At 37.6% G+C, this 18,901-nt stretch overlaps 1 protein-coding gene across 1 annotated transcript in view; it reads left to right on the top strand.

The window, feature by feature from the left end:
- The window catches only part of GRM8 (glutamate metabotropic receptor 8), a 592,112-nt gene that overhangs the window by 488,259 nt on the left and 84,952 nt on the right, over positions 1-18,901 (top strand). Inside the window, exon 8 of the mRNA XM_058191139.1 lies at positions 15,207-16,142. Within this exon, the coding sequence (XP_058047122.1) occupies positions 15,207-16,142 (936 nt within the window). The remainder of the gene's footprint in view (positions 1-15,206; positions 16,143-18,901) is intronic.

The raw sequence follows: 18,901 nt of genomic DNA on the forward strand, positions 1-18,901 counted from the left end.
TGGAGACCCCTGATCTATGGTATGTAGATAATAAAGTTGCAAAAAGGTGAACAACATTTTTGCAGAACTATAGATAAATTGAGGCTGGGTGTGACAAGGAATGGCTGGGAGGGAGGGGCCAGGCGAGGTACCCCTTGAGTTGGCCACGCCTACCCAGTCATATGGCCATCAATCCACACCCACTGTCACATGACCATCAAGCCATGCCCACAAAATAAGCCACGCCCACAGAACCGGTAGCAAAAAAAATTAGAACCCACCCCTGGAGATAAAGGGGGGTGATTATCAGCCTTATCCCGAAGGACTCTTTACAACTATTTGGGACTCATCTGTAAATGAGCAGAATTCACAGCTGTTGAAATAAAAGAGGTTTTTGGGACTACTCATGTTTTACTGACTCAGGAAGCCTAGGTCAGAACAGGACAGTGCTGGCTCTTTGGCTTAAAAATGGAGATGAGAACCGCCCCTAGAGCCGGAAACGACTAGCATGTATGTATGTGGGAACCTTTATCTTACTCTATAAATACGAATTCTTCACATGGATAAAGGTACTTTAGTACTTAGATTCTTAGTGAGTACATACAGTAGATATATACTTCTCCATGACAGTCTATCCCTAACATATTCCTTCAGGCAGTGGTGGGATTCAAATAATTTAACAACCAGTTCTCTGCCCTAATGATTTCTTCTAACAACCAGTTCACCAAACTGCTCAGAAAGTTAACAACCAGTTCTCCCGAAGTGGTGCGAACTGGCTGAATCCCACCACTGCCTTTAGGTCTTCCAACAATATTCATGCAATACTGATTTTTTGTAGTATAAACATATCACAGCACCTAAATATCTTTTCTGACGCTCTTAGAGGCTTATGGCAAACACCAATTAAATAGCAAATGCACTTCTAATATTTCTACACTTGAGGTTCTAAAGAAGCACAAGGCAAACGTGTAACTCTTCAGTTGCTTCCCAGATCATACAACTTATGTTCAGCAATAAACCACTGTACAGATGTAGGAGAAGGAAAGGCAGAGCTCCAGGGCAGAGTCAAGAGAGGAATCAGCTTGGAGTCCTTTATGTTCCCAGAAGGGGTCCAAGCCAGAGGTGAAGTCCAGCAGGTTCTGACAGGTTCTGGAGAACCAGTAGCAGAAATTTTGAGCAGTTCAGAGAACCGGCAAATACCACCTCTGGCTGGCCCCAGGAGTGGGGAGGGAATGGGAATTTTGCAGTATCCTTCCCCTGGAGTGGGGTGGGCATGGAGATTTTGCTGTATCCTTCCCCTGCCATGCCCACCAAGCCACGCCCGACAAGCCATGCCCACAGAACCAGTAGTAAAAAAAAATAGATTTCACCACTGGTCCAAGCCCAGCCCCTCTGGAATTCCATTAACTCTTATCTAGCGCCAATTTAGTACTGACCATTAGTTGACTAGATTCTTGTATATAGGCATGAACAATAAATCAGCTTAACTGGAATTTAACACATGATTCTTTACAGCTGACATTAAAGCACATTTTCAGTTTTTTTCCCCTCAGTAAGAACAGGTGTGTTAAGCCTCTGATAGATTTAAATAATATATATCTAGATTGCAAAAATGAATCACTCTCAAGTGAGCAGCAAAGTGGTAGAATTTTCTCTACTATACCTCTTTACTTCCATCATGCCATGGTTCAGATTTTTGAAATCCTGATACAGTAGCTTTACTTTTTTTTAAATAAAAAAACACCATTAATTCCTCTCCTTTCAATGACATCATTACATTATTACAATGTCCTCATTTTAGGAAATAGACATATAAATCATCCCACAAAAAAGATGCCAGGCTTTAAACTATATAAAGCAATGAACTATCCTGAATAGGATTCACACCTCACATGGTGTCTGCCGGGACTCGCTCTATAAATGGGACATAGTATCCTCTCCTCAGGACAACTGCAGGGTCCCACGTCAAACTGTAGGTCACATCATGACTAGCTATAAGCTGAGAGCATATACTGGTCTAGTATCTGATTCTTTAAAAATATAAATGATGATGTGCTTTAATGGTTAGAAAGCCTAGACCCATGATGGTGAACCTATGACACAGATGCTGGAAGTGGCAGCAGAGCCATCTCTCCGGGCAAGCCAGCCATCGCCCGTTGCTCTTCTGGTTTCAAGTGCCAAAACAGGAGCACGCACTTCCAGTTTCCGGTGTACGCATGCTCACCAGTCACTTTGTCTTCTCGTTTCTGGCTTGTGCATGCGCACCAGCCAGCTGGTCTTTCTGCATGCGGGAGTGCCAGAAACTGGAAGAGCAGCTCCCTGGTGTGCATACATTTATTTATTTTATTTATTTATTTATTTTTATTTATTTATTTTATTTTGTCACAACAATATATGTAGGTATTATACAAAAAGATTATATAGTAAATAAACACATATATGGGTAAATATAAGGAGCTATAAGCATATATATAGGAAGAAGAAAAGAAAAACAATAGGACAGGAACGGTAGGCACGTTTGTACGCTTATGCACGCCCCTTATGATCCTCTTAGGAATGGGGTGAGGTCAATGCTCCAGGAAGCTGAGCTTCCGGTTTCCGCTGTTTGCATGCGCACCTGCCAGCTGGTCTTCGCATGCACATGTGTGCCAGAAACCAGAAGACCAGGTGACTGGTGTGCATGTGCATGTTGGAAACCAGAAGTATGCATTGCCAAGTTTTGCCAACACTGGCCTAGACATTGGTATTTGAACACAGATCTTTTCCACATATACTGTATATTTTATTGGGTTTTACTAAAGTAGGTGAAATGTTAATATATATTGCTAGCCCATGTAAGATAAACCATATGCTAAATAAATAGGAGATAGAAAATAAAACAGAAATTATCTGTTAGTTTGTTTCAGGTCTTGTTGGCTTTTTCTCCCACACTCATCTTGTTGATTTACCTAGGAACCATCTGTCTCTGATTGCTTTTTTTTTATTATTCAAAGGGTACTTAATTTTTCCTATGAAGCAGCTCAGGGGAAATATTAATCAAGATCAATTTTTGAAGGTCTTAAAATTCAAAAGGATGAGAAGCAAAAATGTGCTACATTTTTTTTTGCCATATGCTTATTAAACTGGCCAAAAGCCATATGTGACTCACCAAGTAGTCCTGTTTCACCTGCCCTCAAAAATAGGAAAATATGTTGCTCTTTTTTTCCTCTTTTTTTTTTTAACACTCGGTATTTGAAATCTGAAGTCTCCAAGAGCTCTGAAAGTCACCAGAGGAGAATCCTGATTAGGAAAAAAAAAAGAGAGAGAGAGAGAGAGAGAGGAAAAAAAGTTATGTAAAGAAAGAAAAACAAAAAGTGCAGTGGAGACTAATATAGGGAAAGCTTGTTTTTCCTTTATTCCTCTTCATTTGAAAGTATATGCTCATACTGGACTCTAAGTGCATTAATGGCAATTAAAATGTACAACTACTAAGCTATTAATTGAGGCAAATGAAAATTAATTCCTGAGCGCCATTCAAACCCAGCACTTAATCTCTACCTGGAAGCTAATAGGCAGCTGGTGTAGATTATGGTTCAGTAACCTGATGTGCTCTCTCTTCTAAATGCATCTTTCAATGTGCTCAACTACAGTTAAATAGCTTAGGGCTGCAGTGCAGAGAGCTTTGCAACCACATTTTTATTCATCCCTGGCTCTATTTCTCAATTTCTTCTTCCATTCTTTGCTCAAAGATATCTCTAACTGTTGCCCTGATCAAAACCTTTCCCATTGTGAACAAAAGATAAACCGCTTTACTTAATCCCAGAAACAGGCAGACTGCGAATTTAAGGAAGTGAAGAAGATAAAGATGTTTGTAATCAGAATCTCCCAGGTATACAGATCTAAAAAAAAAAGAAAGAAAAAGAAAAAACCCCAACTCCTACATCCCTCACATAAAATACAATGACCATGTGCGTTAGAAATGTTAGCTATTCCCTTCAAAGCTTCCTCAAGGAATCTAGGGTAGGGATTGGTTTTTTCTTGACCGTTATTTTCAAAAATTTTAAGAGATAAAAGAGGTGGTAGAGGTATATATTCAACTGTGTATTTGGCTAATTTCCTGGGTACCCATAAAGTCCACATGGAGAACTGGGAAGGAGAATAGTCCCACTTTGATATGAACATAGCCCCAACTGGTCCTTTCCAACCCCATCCATAAACTGAAATCTGTTTTTATAATATCTCCAAACATATCATCTGGAGTTGGTGATCGACACCTTGATGATTGTAAATTTAAGCTGACCCCAGACCTATATCGGCTGAAAAATCCAACAAAGTGCTGGTCTTTCTGTTTTGGGTGGCTTTTGTTGTTGTTAGTTGAGAAGTCGTGTCTGACCCATCGCAATCCCATGGACAACATTCCTCCAGAAAGAAGCTTCAGAGAAAAAGCCTTTTTTTCTGAAGCTCTGTTTTAGAGGCTTTCAGAGGCAGAAAAAATGCCTCTGAAACAGGTTTCAGAGGCTGGGAAAAAAAAAGCAAGGCACAGAGCTCACAACCAAAAAATCTCTTGCTAAAATTCACCTCTGAGAACAGCTGATTGGGAGTATTCTGGGACGCCAATCCACCTGCCAATCAGCTTTTTTCTTATTTACCTCCCCAAAAATTAAGGTGCGTCTTATACTCCAGTGCGTTTTATACTCCGAACAATATGGTAGATCTACTGCTTGATCTGAATGGAGATATAGCTGGTTGTCATTAGAATATTGATATACCTACCAATGTATGGCCAATGGGGAGAGGACTGAACTTTGAGGCAAAATAAACTGACATGGCCAAGAACGTAACCTGTACTCCCTTATTCCATTGCTAATTGAAACTGTCCAGTCAGAAAGAAACAGACACCTGCAGATCAGGGCTCATAATTCTCAACTCTTGTCCAGAAAGATGCCATGGCTGAAGGCTCCTGAGAGATCCAGCAGGATCACTTCCCGCTCCCCCATTGTAGTAAACGTGCAATCCACTAGATGCATACATTCAGATGATTTGAAGATCAGATTATTTCATATAGACATGATAAAAGATGAAAACCCAAGCCCCTGCATGCCATCGACCTCTACTGAAGAAAAGCAGAGATATCCATAGTGAAAACAAAAGGAAGAAAAAAACCCCACATTTATTTCTCCATTCCTTTTTTAATCTTCTTGCTGTCTTTTCTTTCTACCCACTTGACAATCTGTTTGGAGAAGGGTAGAAACATCATGAGACCGTTTGCTTACAAGGGTGTTTTAAATTAATCCAGGACCTCTAAGTTACTTACTTCTAGTTTACATAATTATTTTTTTTGTAGAAATGCTATCTCATACCAGCATTCAAGATAAGATATGAGAAAGAAAATAATTACGTCATTTTGGGACCCCTGAAAAAGCATTCATTGTCCTGAAATAAACAGCTGTTATTAGCCTTTTCTTCCCCTTTCAGATACAAAGAATAAGACAAACCAGTCATCATAGAGTCTAGCCACTGGGAACTATTGCAAAACTCTTTCCAGGGGCATCAACAAAGTGTATTTATGTTCTTCTTGATTAACCTATTGAAAAATAGATGAGTTCAATAAGAGACACTTAAATAAAACAAAACACCCTGATGTGTATTCCTTCTGGTACAATGGAACAATGTGATGAAGGGACATGGTAAGTGAATAGAGACATAATTTCCATTTCACATTAAAATTTCTGCAAGCAGCATCTTTTCAGGACACATGCCAAAGAATATTGCTCCTCTGTTTTATTAACCATTAGTTTTTGTGACAAGAGTTTTCTACCTTTTGGAAGGATAGTTAAATTTAAATATATACTTAAAGTTCACAGCAAAGACCTGGATTTAATCTGGTTAAAATCACCTACATTGCAACACAATGTTATACATTGTGTTATATTGCAACACAATGTTATACAATGTTATACATTGTGTTATACAGCTCGCCTGTCTGGAACCCATACCTCATTTCAGACATTAATACAATTGAGAGTGTCCAGAAATATTTTACAAGAAGAGTTCTCCACTCCTCTGTTTACAACAAAATATCTTATACCACCAGACTTGAAATCCTGAGTTTAGAAAATTTAGAACTCTGCCGCTTTTGACATGACCTGAGTTTAACTCATAGAATCATCTGTTACAACGTCCTTCCTGTTAATGACTACTTAAGCTTCAATCACAACAATACACAAGCACACAATAGATTTAAGCTTAATGTTAACAGCTCTAATCTTGATTGCAGAAAATATGACTTCAGTAACAGAGTTGTTAATGCCTGGAATGCACTACCAGATTCTGGGATCTCTTCTCTAAATCCCAAAAGCTTTAACCAAAAACTGTCTACTATTGACCTCACCCCATTCCTAAGAGGTCTGTAAGGGGCGTGCATAAGAGCACCAATGTGCCTACCGTTCCTGTTCTAATGTTCCCTTTGATTGTATTCAATTTTATATAACCATTACATTATTATGATTATATATATGCTTATATATCGTATAGTTATTTCATGCTTATGCTTATATATACAGTTGTGACAAAATAAATAAAAAAATAAAACAATGCCTACCTTATTCAGATCAAGTCTGAGTAGCTTTGCTGCTAACCAGTCCATTATCTACCATATCAGAATATAAAATTGATTAACATTTGAATACAAAGAAATGTAGAGATGTATATTTATCTATTAGAGATGTATATTATACTATTAATAGTATACTAATGATCAGCATATTCACTCATACCTATCTGTTTGGAACTGAATAAAATAGCCTCAAGAAAGTGAATACAAAATTGGGGTTTTTACCCCTTTCTACTGAGATCTGGTAATAAGAATTATTTTGATTCTGAGTGATCGGTCTTATTCATCATTTCAGCTTTTTATGTCCTTCTGATTTGTTATATCCTTCTAGTGAGAACAGGTTTGCTGTTAAGACATCAGGTTAGAAACTGGGAGACCATGATTTCTAAATTCACTGTAGATACAGAGCCAGCTGGTTGACAATAGACAAGTCACTTTCAGTCCTAGGAAACATGCAATAGCAAACTATTTCTGAAAAATCTTGCCAAGAAAATTACAGGGACTTTCTCAGATAGTCTCAGAATCAGATATGATTGAACAGAAAGAAAAAAAATATTCTGTGTTTGTGGCTTTTTATGTTTTTACTCTCTTTTTACATAGTAAACTACTGGGAGTAATTTTGGTTATATCTGGAGGTATATGAACACAATAAATGTACATGCATTTAATTTATATGCATAAAATATGAAGCATGCAACTGATACCACTGAGTGTTTTCTCCTGATAGGACGTAGGAAAAGCAAATATGTTAGAACTGATTTTCTATCAGCAGACTTCCATCAAGTAGAGGGATGGGACCATTCTTATAAACCTTGGCAGTAATGAAACTGACTGTCAATCTAGAATCTTGACAGTTTTTATTTCTAGCTTTGCTTACTTTCTGATGGATTGGTTGCCCTTGACTTGTTTTCTATCTATAGTCCCATTAAATATTTGCAATTTCAGTATGTATCTTCATGCATCTCCCAAGACATAAAACCTGTATTACCTGAATCCAATAATCTTTTTTAGATTCATATAATAAATTACATTTGCTTTAGTGTAAGCTTTCCAACATAATTTTAGAAATGTTTTGGTCAAAATGCAGTGAATATTCCCTTAAATGCATGAGATGCTTTCCCCAAATGCATTGTTCACTCACTTATGGATAGATAAATCAGGACATAGCACATATATCCTTTAATGAAGGAGACCTTGAAGCATGACCATATAACACCTACTCGTAACAGAAGCAGTAGTGACATATAACACTTGGTTAAGTGAAGTTCCAGGGCATGATCTGAAGGCACAGGATGCAGCCACCCAGCTGATAGATGAGTGCCTGAGCTAGTCATAGCTTTTTCTAGGAATGGGACATGTAGTTTCATTTAGAAAGCTACTGAAGCATAAAGGAAGACAATGAACTTCTGATTTCCTTTTCCTTCTGTAGTAGACTCGCAAAACAAATTCTGCATAGCATAGACAGCTTAAAGGAAAATAGACAGAGATAAATTCCACTCTTTGCTGTCACTGGAGTTTCCCTTCTATTTCAAAAGAAGCAAAAGTAAGATCTAATCCATATTTGTCCTACTGAAATCCATAGAACAAAACATGGTAGCATTTATCACCCATTCAAAAGTAACAATGAGAAGCTGAAAGTGTGCTGTTCATCATGGAACAATCTACTCAAAAGTTCAGATAAATCCATCAGATTGTTTGCGATTTCAATACATGGACCATTCTACTAATCAATTTAATGGTAATATAGCAGCCCAGAAGGTGAATGAGCTCATTAATCTTTATGCCGTACATGCTGACACCATGCCCTGTTGTTAGTTCAATTTTCACAAAATGAATGATTACTGGTGTCATTAAAGATCAGGCAGCACACTTAATTTAGAAGGTCTGTGTTGACCCACTTATTCTTCTTGTTAACTGGCATGGGATCTTGGCTTCATGTTTATGTTAAGAATTTTCAGAGCTTAACTTAGAATAAATTGTATAAACTATTAATCAAAACCAACCTTTAGATGATAATCATTATGCTGTTTTAAATGGTAAGAAAGTTTCATATCAGAATTGTAGCTTTAAAACATGATTTAAGGTTGCTCTTGATATCCATTCTTTGGATATTGAACTAATGTTGATGAAGTAGTAAAAACAGAGTGAAACAGAGGAAGGAAGCAGTAATCGAGTCTATCCAGAAGGATTGTAAATCTACAGACTATTCTGAAATAAACTTAAAGACAGTCCAGTAAATATGAGCATAGCTAAAAATCTATTCCCTGAAACTTGCATTCTTCAGAAATAGGTGCAAAAATAGATGTGACATTAAAATCAATTGATCATTGATATTATGATTTCTTTACTAAATAAAAAACAAAGCTAAAGAATTCCCCATCCAGTCATGTCTGAATCTAGGGGGAAGTACTTATCTCAGTTTCTTAGCCAAGGCAGCCAGTGTTGTCCAAAGACATTTCTGTGGTCATGTGGCCACAGGACTATATGCCGAGGCACACAGAACCCTGTTGTCTTCCAACCAAAGCGGTACCTACTTATCTACTCACATTTGCATACTTTTGAACTTGCTGAAGCAAGAAACACATCTGCATAATTTTGAACTTGCTGAAGCAAGAAACAGGAGCTCACTCCATCACATGGTGGTCATGTCTCAAATCTGGGCTGTCAGCTATTCAGCTGACCAGCTCAACATCTGGATCCAGAAATAAAAGTAGATTTTATACCTTTGTTGCATCCTCTCAATTGCTCTGAGTTCTCATGAGTGAACATGTGAGCACTTGTTGGATGCACTTATACCCAATCAGCAAAGATAAGCAATGAGTTAATAAGGGAAGGCATTCCCTTCTTCTGCTCACCAGACCACTCAACTCTACAAAGATAAAGGTTGTCCCACCATGATAAACAATAGCTTCACTAATCATCATTACTTCTAGATTTCCTTATGTGTACCCACCCAACAAATGAAACAGAACAAAGAATAGTCCCCCAGCAGCATGTGATAGTGTTATAGGAATACTTTGCTCTAGCACCAAAATATATTCGACTATATTTTCAAATGTAAAATAAAGTACTCTTATATACAAAACTAATATATTGAAAACAGGAGAGAACACTTCTGAGTGCATAAAGGTAAAGGTTTCCCTTGCACATATGTGCTAGTCGTTGCTGACTCTAGGGGACGGTGCTCATCTCCGTTTCAAAGCCGAAGAGCCAGCGCTGTCCGAAGACGTCTCCATGGTCATGTGGCCAGCATGACTTAACACCAAAGGTGCACAGAACGCTGTTATCTTCCCACCAAAGGTGGTCCCTATTTTTTCTACTTGCATTTTTACGTGCTTTCTAAACTGCTAGGTTGGCAGAAGCTTGGAAAAGTAAGAGGAGCTTACACCGTTACACGGCAGGACTAGGTATTCGAACCGTTGAGCTGCCGACCTTTCGATCGACAAGCTCAACGTCCTATCCCCTGAGCCACCGTGTCCCTAAACTTATGAGTACATAAGTTTGTATAAATTTTACATTAAAAATGCAATATCTCCAAATATAGTCTCTAGCATTACAGATTCCCAATTTTTATTTTCACATTCCAGTTTCTTCATTAATCTATCCAAGACCTAAGAGCCTAAGGCTGTCAGAAGTCTTTATTTGCAAAAATTAGAAACAATCATCTTCACCCAGGATATTTTTCCAACACTTATACCATGTATTATATGAATTAAATGTTATGTACTTTATTTGTCAGAAATGAAAAATATTATATGAATCATTACAACCAACCTTCTTGAAATGAGGATTTGTTGCCTTTGCAGCCAATAGATTGTGTAACCTGTGGGATATTTCAAAGTGTATTTAACAATTGCAAGCATTCTGAAAGGCATTCTTTTACTGCACTGGGAGTGAAAATAGTTGGATGAATTTTTGTGAAATACTGCCTAGCGGACGATTAAATGAATATCACTCCCAATCGTACAATGGAACAACCAGAATAATTGTCTGGTTTCTGGTGTTCTCTTTCTCCTGTTTAGCTATTGATCCCATCCCCCTTTTACAGCTAAAAAAAGAATAATGTGTTAGTAATATAAAAGAAATTTGCCCTTGATTTGTTTTTACCTCAGCAACTCTAATAATAATAAGCATCAGACAGCAGCAGCAGAATTCACAGGGTTTTCTCTCTCTCTCCCTCCCCCCCCTCTTCCTTTCTCCTCCCTCCCTGCCTCCTGAAAAGTTTTATCAAAAAGAAATAGAGCTTGGGATAAAATTGCTAAGAAAAAGAATAACATAAAGAAATGCTTCAGAATCAGGGCATATTTGGAAAAATGACAACAAGGAAGGCACATTAGGGGTGGTTGACTCTAGTACAATACATATTACAGAAAATAAGTCAGGAAAATAGTACATATTGTCAGTTGCTTATGACTTTGCCTAAAAAATCTATAACATTAAAAATAGAAGAATTTTTGCTCCCCAAACTATACATTATTTCACATCACATCACCTCTCACTATGTTAGTTACTTTATGTTATATATACTGGACTGGCTAGGGAATTCTGGGAATTGAAGTCCACATATCTTATAGTTGCCAAGTTAGAAAACATTGTTTTAAATTTTCACACAAACTTTTGCAATACGGCTATTTTGCTTATGTCAAGTCCCTAAAGTTATCTAAAGGATAATTATTCAGATAATTAGTCAGCCATTAAGATTCTAAACCAGGTTATCAATGTATACTGTATTTTTGGACTATAAGATGCACCAGAGTATAAGATGCACCTTAGTTTTTGGGGAGGAAAAAAATTCTGCCCACCAGGCATTCATCTGGCTAGCGTCCTTAGCCTGATCAGCTTCAGCACATTAGTTTGCTGGTTTTGAGCGTGTGCATTGTTTGGGGCTGAGAAACAGCTTCAAAAGCACAGCTGATCATCGGAGGGAGCTCCAGTGACTAAAACAGGTGAAGCGTGGAAGGGATAAGAGAAGTCAGCAGCTGTTCTGGGTAGCCATTTTGGGCACCGCGCGTCACATTTTCAGCCTCCAAATGCATCATGTTTTCAAGTGGCAATCAGCAGCGATGTGTTTTGGCGATCCCCGCAGCCTTGAAGGGCTCTCAAATGGACATTTGGAGGCTGAAAATGAGACACATGGTGTCGTGTCCCACTCCTCCTCTGACGGCCGAGTCGGGGAAATCCGTATCAAGCGTGCCTCTGCAGCTCTGCCAAAGTCCTATCAGAGTCCTCAGGGCAGGCAGGAATCCAAGATGTGACTTCAGCAATCCAGATTAGACTTTGCCTGACTCAGAGAATGCCAGAAAGAAGATCCTTTATATAGGCCATGGGGTGTGGCTCCATGACTCAGCACTTATCCAGGCCTGCCCCTCCCTTCCTTTTGCTGACGTCGCCTCTCCATTCTCCGGAAGCGTGGATCTATCCATTGCATCGTTTCATCTCCAGCTGTTGGTAATCCCAGCTCATGGCTGGCTTCAGGCGCACATGCTATCGGAAGGAGGTTTGTTCAGGTTGTCCGGGCATGGTGCCAGGGCTGGGGGCTGGAGGCATGCCAGGACATTCTTCTGTACTATCAGCATCTGGGAGGAGATAAGAGGGGCCCGGCTGCGGGGGGGGGCGGCGAGCGAGGCACAACACTTGGAGCCCAAAAACACAAGCCAGGAAGAGGATGCACGGAGGCTGAAAGGTGGCAGGGCTACATTCAGAGTATAAGACACACCCAAATTTCCAGCCTCTTTTGGGGGGGGAAGTGTGTCTTATACTCCGAAAAATACAATATATAGTGTCACATTAGATTGTAATGGAGATATTTTTAATGAAAATTCTGAGGAGTTTGGGTCTAATCAGAAACCTATTATTACTAATGGAAACCGTGAATATTATTTCATACCTTTAAAATGATGGATTATCTTATTGTTTTGAAATTTCTAATCCATTCATTTTGTACCATCTCTTGACTATTTTTTCCCAAAACAAAGAAGATTGTTTGATAGAATATAATTAATTAGGTCAACTGGCCCTTTTAAAGCATTAAAGGGAGAAAAAAAACCCACTAGTGAACCCACCCTTGAGGCATTTTGATCTTTTGTAATGGGTCACTGTTAAACTTCTTTCAGAAGACTTTTTAACTAAAGAGCAGCCTGGTGCAACTCCGCAGAAGGTTGCCTTTGTACAGGTGAAGTTTTCCATGTTGTTCTGGAAAAAAAAATTGGGGCTAATAGTGGCTTGCTTGTCTGATTGCTAATTTGTGGTATGTGATTTCTAGTTCTCACAATCAGGGGTCATTTCTTCTAACTGCAAAACAATGTGTTGGGTTTTAAGTGCTGGTTTGATTCCAGATTGGCTAAAAAATGTTCTTTTCAATTGTGTTGAGTGACTCCCTCCCCCTCACCTATGGTATTTTCCAAGTATTTGTATCCAAATAAATGTATTCAAATACATTTCCTGTATTTAATAAAGTACAGGTAAAATTGAACTCATTGAATTAAATGAGCATGCATTATGTTTGAAGAACATTGTCCTGCCTCTTCCAGAAGACATTTATTGAGTCAGTCTAAGCTGACCATTCACAAAAACCAAGAAACATGATGCCTCTCCATTTTACTGGCAAAGAGATTTCTTAAGCACTCTAGGGTTGGTCCCATGTGATATGATTTATTTATCTATGAGCCTGAAATAGGTGAAGGATGTATAATCCTTGCGATGTTGCCAAAGTATAGCTTTCACTGGCCACGCTGCTACAGTCCATGGAAAATGTAGCTCACCTGCACCTTGAGTCGGACGTGTTTGTCTTTTTTAATATATTTGTTTCTTTTTTTAAAGAAATCATATTTCTGCTAAAAGCCATCAAAGTAGTAGTTTAAAAAAGCTTAAATGAAGATATAGGCAAGTAACATTCTGTAATTGCGCTACAGGAAGAAAATAATCAGAGAACTCTGAAGAATCTGACAATTTCATCAAAACAAGTGTAGAGTCATGATATTGTAACACATGTTCCACCCCTTATGTACATTTATTTGTCTATTTACAAAAAGAGACAGAGTTGTTTTGTCATTTTCTTCCCTTGTTGGTGTGTGATTGCCAATGTAAAATGTAGAACTGTAAGTAATCTAGCACTATATTAGTAGTGTAATTAATGCAAATTAATCTTTGAGGAAAAGTTGTCTGTTGGTATAATTATTATATCTCTATAAAATGATTTAAGTATTTATTTATATCACTATATCTCTAAGAAGTTTAAAGATGGAATGCTGTGTATAATTTTCTCCATTTCCAAACAACTCTGTAATTAAAAGGAAACACTCAATGAACTTCATATCTGATCATTGCTAACTGGTTTTTGTCACACTCATGTAATACTAACATGTACATTATGAAACAGGGATTTTCCAAATGTCTTGAATTCCAATTATAGCTGTGCAAAGGACAGAAATTATGAGGGAATGTAGTTTAAAAATGGATGGATTGACTCATGCAAAGTTTGTTGCTACTACTATAGTGCTGGATTCCAAGGGCCCTTTTCTTGAAAAGATTACTTGATCTACAGAACCACTGAGATTCCTGCAACAAATTAGTGTGTACAAAATCAAAAGCCCATCAGAATTCAGAAGGCTACCTAACCTTCTAAAGCCAGGCCCTGGGTTATACAGGTTTCCAGATATAATTCAAAGTTCTCTTTATCAGCTATGAAGTCTTTTATAACATGGCCTTCAAGGGTTGCCTGCAGTAGGAAGTCTCAGACTGCTTGATTTGTGCAGACTGGGAGAGAATGCAGAAGATTCCTCTACTCACCCAAAATCTTTAAAAAGTGGGAATCTACAGCAGAAACAAGCTTTCTTTGCTTGCTTCTTCCTGTTCAGAGGAGTAAAGACAATGTTTTTCTAGCGAGCTTAGAGAGGCATGATAGGACTGGTGGTAATTAGTGAATCAATGAGTTGAATGATCAGGAATGCTACTTTATTTGTCTATAGTGGGTTAATGTTTGAGCTTTTATTATATGTCATTGTTTTGTTGTAAGCCACTCATAGAAGTTTGATGAGGGGAAAAAGCAAATATGGTAAACAAATTACTCTGTAGATGGTAGAGATAACAAGCAAACAACCTGAGACAGATCCAAACAGTAAAAATACAATAAAATATTTTCTTGCTTCATAATTTTACTTCTCAGAAATAAAACTTCTTGTTTTTTCCTAGATCAGTGCAGGAGATTTACTCTGTCCTTCATTATGATATAAATTAATTCCAAACCCATATGCCATTATCTTCTAATTAAATGTTTGAGAACTATATTTGCACGTGATTAGCTCATAAATTCCTTTTTATAGGATACCTTTGCTTCAGACTAGAGCTTAAGAGTCGATAAATCTTTTCACAGGCATCAATTTGGTCAGCAGTAAAGAGGTAAATAGAAACTAATGACACTCATCAAGCTCAAGGCACAAATGATTTATTGTGCCCAATCATTTAACAGTTTCATAAAATCTATTGAAGAAAAAAGAGGGTTTCTTATAAAAAATAAACTGTATGTGTATTGTCAAAACAAGGTGATTCATGAGATACTTGTAGCCAATATTAGGGATATTATAAATAGGAGAGGATGAAAGGGTCATTAATTTTTTTCTTCTTAATATACATATAGGTAGAAGATATGCTTTGGGATATCAAAGAACGAACTCACCCCACTTCAGTCTGTAGTGTGCCGTGCAAACCTGGGGAAAGGAAGAAGATGGTGAAGGGAGTAGCTTGCTGTTGGCATTGTGAGCGCTGTGAAGGATATCACTACCAAGTGGATGAGGTCACCTGTGAAATGTGTCCCTTTGATAAGAAGCCAAACGCCAACCGCACGGACTGCCAACTCATTCCCATCATCAAACTGGAGTGGCATTCCCCGTGGGCCATTGTGCCTGTCTTCATAGCAATATTTGGCATCATTGCAACCTCCTTTGTCATTGTGACATTTGTCCGCCACAACGACACCCCAATTGTCAGGGCCTCAGGGCGTGAACTAAGCTATGTCCTCTTGACCGGGATTTTTCTCTGTTATGCTATCACTTTTTTAATGATTGCAAGTCCAGATACTGCCATCTGTTCTTTTCGACGGATCTTCCTAGGACTTGGGATGTGCTTCAGTTATGCAGCCTTACTCACCAAAACAAACCGGATCCATCGAATATTTGAGCAAGGGAAAAAATCAGTCACTGCTCCAAAGTTCATCAGCCCAGGATCCCAACTGGTGATTACCTTCAGCCTCATATCCATACAGCTTATAGGAGTCTTCATTTGGTTTGCTATTGATCCTCCGCATATCATAGTAGATTATGGAGAGCAGAGAACTGTGGATCCTGAAAATGCCCGTGGGATTCTCAAATGTGACATCTCGGATCTATCACTCATTTGTTCTCTTGGATACAGTATTCTCTTAATGGTAACGTGTACTGTATATGCTATTAAAACAAGAGGCGTTCCAGAGACCTTCAATGAAGCAAAACCAATTGGATTTACCATGTATACCACCTGTATCATTTGGTTAGCTTTTATTCCAATCTTTTTTGGAACGGCACAGTCAGCAGAGAAGGTGAGTAAAGAAGTAACCTTTCTCAAGCCAATGTTTTGTTTTGTTTTGTCCTATTGAAAAAAATTAAATCATTTTTCAGCTAATTCGTTTGGATAATCAAGTTCAAAAGTTACTTGAGTAGCATCAGCTCATACTGAATCCATAGAGTGTCTTTTTCTGTGTATGCATGCAATTTTTATACTTATACTTTTATATTTAGTAGTTTTATACTCAACTACTAAAAGAAACCCTACCATTATTTAAAACCCCAAATATCAACTAATTTGCTCTATGAAACACTTACAAATTGTATAATTTGGAGGAAAATGAGTAAGTAAGTAGGGGAAAAAAATCTAGTTTTGCAATGAGTATGGCAGACAGACTTTGCAGAAGTCTGAAAAGAATAAAGCATTTGAATAAAGCCAATACTTGAAAATAGTTGGCTTCATCCTGTATGTTCAGAAATTGCTCCTTTGAATGACAGAACAAGCAAAACATTAAGCCATGATTCACATTCAATAGAAAATGTGTTTGTGTATAGAATATAAATATTTTGGTATACAGAATACAATCTCTGCGATGCATACTACATTGTCAGGCATGAAAGACAAGGTTCACACATGAAGGTTCAATTTAACTGAGTTATTGCTAAAAGTCCATGCACAGCAATCTTCTCAACTAATGGTCAGCACTTGATTAGCGTTAGATAAAGCTCAACAGCAGTCAAAGGGGTTGGATTTAATTTGTTTCTGGCTATGTAGTGATTCTAGGTTGATCCCTCTTTTTACTCTCCCCAAGTCTTCCAGGCCTTCTCTCATATAAACTGATTAAGCATATATAATAATATATATGAATATAGCCAGTAGGTTGTTTTCTGCACTTTTTTTCATAGATGGTATCAGCATATCAAGAAAGAGTTTCAATGTAGTGGATGTTTGATAGTCATTTTGATAGCCATTTTACAGAATGCTTCCAAAAATCTACATTAATAACCTCGATTTTCTTCATGGTTGTGAATTCTAGAATATAATTGTATGCTGTTTATATATGTGTTTTTTTTTTGTAGCTTGAACTTAAGCTTATTCAAAGTCATTGAATGACCCCAAATCCTATTATCTTTTGTGCAAAATAATTTCCCTTGCATATAACTCAAATTGCCATGTCAATTTGTTTAACAAGTTCATGCTCCAGCCTGTTGGGAAATCCTTCCGTTTCAGTACTGTGCTATCAGCAATGATTTGTCTTTTATTATGGACACTGTTCAATAGCTTTTTACAAGTTTGACTTTTCAAAAGGTATATTAACCTCTGTGGGTTATTACTGAAAGGTGAGCACCTATGAACTACATTATGACTAAAAAAAAAATAGTGCAATGTAACAGTGAATGGTTTTCCAATGGTAAATTCTGAGGCTAGATTTACAAGTATAGTCTCTTGCCAATTTCATTCCCAATAAAAGTCTTCTAATTTATATACTAGGTCACATGTTCTTATGGATATTTAACCTATGAAAATGGTTTGCTCAAATATCTAAAGCAATTTGGTAGTGGAAGACTGAGTAGGCTTATATATATTATATGCACCATTATATGGTTTGTGTACTTGTAACTTTGTAATTTGGAAGCCACGTGCTATAGCTTAGCATAATGGGTGAACCTGGCAACAATTCATAAAATAGAATTATAGTACATCATCATCAACAATATAAAAACCATGGTTAAGTGTTGAATGTAAAGGCATCCAATGTAAATTCTGAAGTCAAATTCTGCTCATGATGTCTGATCTGCTGATAGTAACTTTAGTGTGCACTTACATCTAAGTGCAATACAGATACACACAAACACATACACTAATCAATATCTACAAAAGACCTTGACTTTGTGTCAGAATGGTCAAAAAATTGGCAACTCCAAATCTCAACCAACAAATGTTCTATCTTACACATTGGCAAAAAGAATCAGAACACAAAATATGAGCTAAGTGGACATGATTTTGTAGATGACCCTCACTCTATCAAGGACCTTGGAGTACTCATATCAAATGATCTAAGTGCCAAGGCCCATGTAACAACATCACCAAAAAGGCATTAAGAGTTGTAAACCTAATCTTGCATAGCTTCTTCTCCACTAATATTACACTACTAATCAGAGCATACAAAGCATTTGCTAGACCAATTCTCAAATACAGCTCATCTGTCTGGAACCCACACTGTATATCTAACATTAATACAATTGAGAGAGTCCAGAGATATTTCACGAGAAGAGTCCTCCACTCTTCTGCTTACAAGAAAATACCTTATGCCACCAGACTTGAAATTCTGGGTTTAGAAAATTTAGAATTACGCCGCCTTCGGTATGACCTGAGCATAGCTCATAAAATCATCTGCTACAATGTCTTTCCTGTCAATGACTACTTCAGCTTTAACCACAACAATACATGAGCACACAACAGATACAAACTTAAAGTGCAGAAAATATGACTTCAGTAACAGAGTTGTTAATGTCTAGAATGCATTACCAGACTCTGTGGTCTCATCCCCAAACCCCCAAAACTTTAATCTAAGACTGTCTACTATTGACCTCACCCCATTCCTAAAAGGTCTGTAAGAGGCGTGTATAAGAGCACCAGCGTGCCTACAGTCCCTGTCCTAATGTTCCCTTTAATTGTATTCATTTTATGTATTCAATTCATGCTTATACTTATATATTATCTAATATGTACTCGCCTAAATAAATAAATAAACAAACAAACAATAAAACAGTATCAAATGATGTAAATATC

This window comes from Ahaetulla prasina, chromosome 7 (assembly GCF_028640845.1).
Source record: "Ahaetulla prasina isolate Xishuangbanna chromosome 7, ASM2864084v1, whole genome shotgun sequence".
In the NCBI taxonomy this organism is placed as follows: domain Eukaryota; kingdom Metazoa; phylum Chordata; class Lepidosauria; order Squamata; family Colubridae; genus Ahaetulla; species Ahaetulla prasina.